The 5521-nt window shown below is 33.9% G+C and overlaps 1 protein-coding gene across 1 annotated transcript in view; it reads left to right on the forward strand.

Annotated features, from left to right (window-relative positions):
* The window catches only part of smim20 (small integral membrane protein 20), a 2766-nt gene extending 1039 nt beyond the window's left edge, over window positions 1-1727 (forward strand). Inside the window, exons 2-3 of the mRNA XM_073837587.1 lie at window positions 1098-1154; window positions 1353-1727. Of these exons, the coding sequence (XP_073693688.1) occupies window positions 1098-1154; window positions 1353-1393 (98 nt within the window). The 3' untranslated portion in view covers window positions 1394-1727. The remainder of the gene's footprint in view (window positions 1-1097; window positions 1155-1352) is intronic.
* The last annotated feature ends 3794 nt before the right edge of the window (window positions 1728-5521 follow it).

Consider the following 5521-nt stretch of genomic DNA (forward strand, 5'->3'; position numbering starts at 1 on the left):
ATTTATTTTTTTGTGTCATATTAGCTACCTGCCTGGGCAACATTTCTCCTTTTTGTTTATTTTAAGTATTAAAATTAATAAAAATTAAAATGTAAATATAGACATATTAAAATAAATAAATAAAACTTAATTTAAAATTATGATGTATTAGTTATACTAAAAAAAAAAAAAAAAAAAAACGCCACTAAGATTAAGCAAAAATGTTTTATACACTACCAGTCAAACATTTTTAAACAGTAAGATTTTTTTTTGTTTGTTTTTTTAAGAAGTCTCTTCTGCTCACCAAGGCTGAATTTAAGAGTAAAAAACAGTACAACTTTAAACTATTTTTACTATTTAAAATAACTGTATTCAACATGAATATATTGTAAACTGTAATTTATTCCTGTTATTTCCAAACTGAATTTTTAGCATCATTACTCCAGTCAGGAAACCATTATAATGTTCTAATTTGCTGCTAAAAAAAAAAAACATTTATTATTATTATTGTGTTGAAAACAGCTATGTAGAATTTTTTCAGGTTTCTTTGATGAATAGAAAGTCCAGAAGAAAAGCATTTATCTAAAATAGAAATCCTTTGTAACATTACAAATGTCTTTATCATCACTTTTGATCAATTTAAAGCACCCTGGCTAAATAAAAGTATTAATATTTATCATTTCTTTCCAAAAAAAAGCATGAATGGTATAGTGTGTAATGTTACAAAAGCTTTTTATTTCAGACAAATGCTGATCTTTGAATCTTTCTGTTCATCACACAATCCTGAAAAAGATTTACTTAAAAAAATAGCTTTGATCACAGGATTAAATTACATTTTAACATATATTCAAATAGAAAGCGATTATTTTAAATAGTTTTACTGTACTTTGGATCAAATAAATGCAGGCTTGGTGAGCAGAAGAGACTTTAAAAACATTAAAAAAAAATCATACTGTTCAAAAACTTATGACTGGTAGTGTATATGAAAATAATAATGATGATAATAATAATAATAAAGTGGAAAAAGCTTGTTTTTGTGAGACTTATCCTAAGAAGTGTCAGCATTTCTCCCAGTACTTGTCCTAATGCTGTCTGAATTTGTGTCAATGTAATTACAGAGCAGGTTCAGAAGATAAATCGAGCCGGAATCAATCAAGCAGATGTCCAACCTGTTGGTAAATCATGTTTACTCTTTATTTCATCTGCCAAATGTGTTGAGTTAGGACATATGTAAACGTACATGTGACATCTCATATCATAGCATGTAATATATAGGATCATTAAGTGGCAGGATTATAAATTCTATGTATTACAGTTTATTTGCACTGGGTTTTTTATATATGATTGTCATTTATGTGTCTTATTTGAATTAGGTGTGAAGATCTGGTCTGATCCCTACAAGCCAAAATCATGATCTCAGTGTGTGGATGAAAACTGAATGAATAAACATGAGGTCTGATGTGACATCCACTGAGGATTGAGTATTTGAAACAAACACAATAACTCTTTGCTACCATGCATCAAATGTGACTTTAAGGATGTAAGAATCTTCTGTGTGTGTATATTTTATATATTGTGTGGGAATATGATTGAAACTAGAAAGAAAAGCTTTGTTAGTCAGCACTTAAAAAAAATGTTCATGAATCACTTTGAATTGAATTAATGTGTTAATCAATACATCAATGCTGTTGTATTAATAGATTTATTGGAAATTTGTTTTCTGAATAAAATATACATCTTGAACTGTTCCTCAAGCCACCTGTTTGTTTTACAAATATATGACCACTAGATGGCGGTCACTTCATTTTGTACATTTCTAGATCCTGTGGGAAGAATGCTGTTTACCTTCAGTCATTAATTCATAGCAGTATCTTAACCTTACATAGTTTATCATTCTATATATTTACAATCAAATGTCTCACACAAGTCTACTGGAAAACCTCAAATCTGACACTAGAGTTTTGTTTTCTATCAGCATTCATTATTTTCACACTGGAGACCTTTGTGTTAATACATTTTCACTCTATAATAACACCATTTCCACTCAACTGTGCTTTTGTAATATTTTCGTTGCTCTTGTTCCTGATTCGATTTCTTGTGTTATTTTGGCACTGAGAGGTGAAGGAGTCCTTTGGCCCTCAAAAGTTGCAAAATCTGTAACCTGAGAGCATACACCTCGGCCAGGACCCTGTGCCAACCAAGACCTGTTGTCATAGCAACAATACTGGGCCAGCACCTGTGCATTGGAGAGGCCCAAGGCCCTGCCCATTTTTTTCTGAACCGCTTTGTGTGTGAGGGTCCAAAGAACGAGATCGTAAGACCTTTGTTCATCTTCAGAAGATAAATTAAGATATTTTTGATGAAATCCAAGAGCTTTGTGACCCTGCATAGACAGCAATGTAATTACCACGTTCAGGGGCCAGAAAGGTTGTAAGGACATCGTTAAAACAGTCCATGTGACATCAGTAGTTCAACCGTAATTTTATGAAGGTACGAGAATATTTTTGTGAGCAAAGAAAATGAAAATAATGACCTGAGCCACAACGATGGCGCGGTACTCTCGTGAGCGCGCGGCAGAGGCTGACGCGTAAGAGAAGAAATTGTCTTATTTTTGTTTTCTTTGGCACAGAAAGTATTCTCGTAGCTTTGTAACATTACGGCTGAACCACTGATGTCACATAGACTATTTTATCAATGTATGTATTGCCTTTTTGGCCTTTGAACGAGCTAATTACATTGCTTACTAACGTTATGCAGCTCTCAGATTTCATCAAAATGTCTTAATTTGTGTTACGAAGATGAACGGAGGTCTTACGGGTTAAAACGACATGAGGGTAAGTAATTAATAACAGAATTTTAATGTTTGGGTGAACAATTTCTTAGTTTTCCTAGAAAATTCTATTACTTAGCAAACACTTTCAAAGAAATTTTCATAACAAGTATAGGTTCATATAGGTATTTATAAGGGCCATTCTACAGAACTGGTCCAAAGTCAGATTTGGAAACGTCTTATAAAAATGTGTCTTTTTCCAAAAAAAAAAAAAAAAATGTATGTATGCAAATTGTATAATATCCAAAGTACATTTTCTAGTAAATGTGCAGTTCATTTTCATATTTCAGAAGGTTTTGGAATATTTATCCTCTCCCCAAATTTGTCACTACTGAAGCACAGTAATAATAATTTTATTAGAAGGGTTATATTGACCTATTAAGATTTTGCTTACATCTACATTGTAAATATATATTTTTTGCTATTTTATGAAAAACAAATTCTGAGGTAAATCAATAACAATTACATTTTTAACAATATTTCAAATGGAATTTATGAGATTTGTTGTATTTTGAATCCAATTTTTTTTTTTTTTTTTTTTTTTTTTTGTAAAAGGCAAAAAGTTGATCATTCTGATTTTAAATTAAAGGATTAATTAGTTTGAATTTACATTGAACCAAACACTATCATAACATCTTAGTTGATAATTCAGTATACTTTATTTTTGATAAAACATCCCATGTTTCAGAAGTGACAGTAATGCTTTGGTGGCGACCACATCACATTACAGAATTCTAACTTGCAAACTAAAACACTACTAAAACATACTAAAATACAAAAAAATTGCAGAATTGTACTAAAATGTTGTTTATTTCCCCCAAATATGAGGATTATATGTTCCCTTTTGTCACTACCTGTATTGGTAGTAACAATTTTAGATACTTTCGAACCTAGATCAAAGATGCTAATCAGCACATGGTTAGCACAGTTTTGAACAGTGGTACACATATGAAAACTAAATGTTATGGAATAACTGCTAAAAAAGTGTGCTTAATTGCAGAAAAAAGTGTTCGGTAGTGACGTTTCTTAAAGTTACACACAGATTTTTCAGACTTGTACACATTTACCTATGCCTGTCTACTCACACCTTGTAGCTACTGTATGAGAGAGAGGGACACATGAATATTTCCTATTCATAAATGTAGGTTTTTATTTAAAATTAGTATCAGCAATTGAACTAAAACATCCAGTGTTTTAGACATGAAAATGTGGGACACATATTTTTTAAGTTTCTTATTTACAAAGAAAAATTATATATTACTTTTTTTACTTCACTTTTTAAAAGAACCAAAATGATACTTTTAATAGCAACAATTTAAAAAATACTAAAATTATTTCAATATCATTTTCATAAGTTAAAATTTAGTGGTTAGAGTTTGGGACAGCCACCTCCCAACTGAAAGAAACCAATAAATGATGATTTTGTATATATTAAGCTTACTAATATTTTAATATTATTGTGGGTTTCAATAGATAATAATTTTTAAATGTGTGTTTTTTTTTTTTTTTGGTTGTGAGACAGCAGTTTGCACCAATTCTGTAGGATGGCTCAGATACAGTGGTGTGAAAAAGTGTTGGCCCCCTTCCTGATTTTTTTGCATGTTTGTCACACTTTAATGTTTCAGATCATCAAACAAATTTAAATATTAATCAAAGATAACACAAGTAAACACAACATGCAGTTTTTAAATGAAAGGTTTTTTTTTTTATGAAGGGAAAAAAATATCCAAACCCACATGGCCCTGTGTGAGAAAGGGTGTACTCACACTAGACACGGTTGCCATGAACCGGGCCCGAGTACGATTGTCCCCCCTCCCCACTCCCCCTCTGGCCTGCACTCACATAGGGTTTCAGCATTCGTGCCGGAGCACGCTTACATCATTATGGTGTGACGGTTTCAGGATAAACGGGAAGAGCGGCGCTCTCGCTGAACGCAATTTAGTCCATCGCTGTTTTTACTTTGTGGATAGTAATTTTGAGTCGTTTGTTCTGCGGTGGTCCACAGCCTATTGTTAAACAGGTCTATCGCCTTTGTGGCACGAAAATTTTCACGCAATCGTGCTGCTCGTATGAGGAGATTTGCAAGGTACCAGCTGAAGTGCAGCAAGGACTTTGCAGCTTTGATTACGGACTATAAAAATGTTGATTACCTCGCAAAAACGCGACATCACGTGTCCTATTCCGTGCTCCAGCACGGTTAGTGCTCACACTGCATGCGAACCGCGTCCGAGTCCAACTGAACCGTGCTCTGGCCCACCTCTTCCAAGCGGGCCAGGGACGGCTAAACGAGCCACGCCCGGGCACGGTTCGGAGCACTCACACTAGTCAAACGAACCGCGCTTTGGTGGTCAAACGCACTCGGGCACGGTTCAAACTGCCTAGTGTGAGTACACCCAAAGTGTTTGCCACTAACTGCGGTTTATCACAGCTGAGTTCAGTTTCTCTAGCCACACCCAGGCCTGATTACTGCCACACCTGTTCGCAATCAAGAAATCACTTGCATAGGACCTGCCTGACAAAGTGAAGTAGACCAAAAGATCCTCAAAAGCTACACATCATGTTGAGATCCAAAAAAAAATTCAGGAACAAATGAGAAAGAAAGTAATTGAGATCTATCAGTCTGCAAAAGGTTATAAAGCCATTTCTAAAGCTTTGGGACTCCAGCGAACCACAGTGAGAGCCCAAGAGGTCACAAAAGACCACACAACAAAC

This window comes from Garra rufa, chromosome 3 (assembly GCF_049309525.1).
Source record: "Garra rufa chromosome 3, GarRuf1.0, whole genome shotgun sequence".
In the NCBI taxonomy this organism is placed as follows: domain Eukaryota; kingdom Metazoa; phylum Chordata; class Actinopteri; order Cypriniformes; family Cyprinidae; genus Garra; species Garra rufa.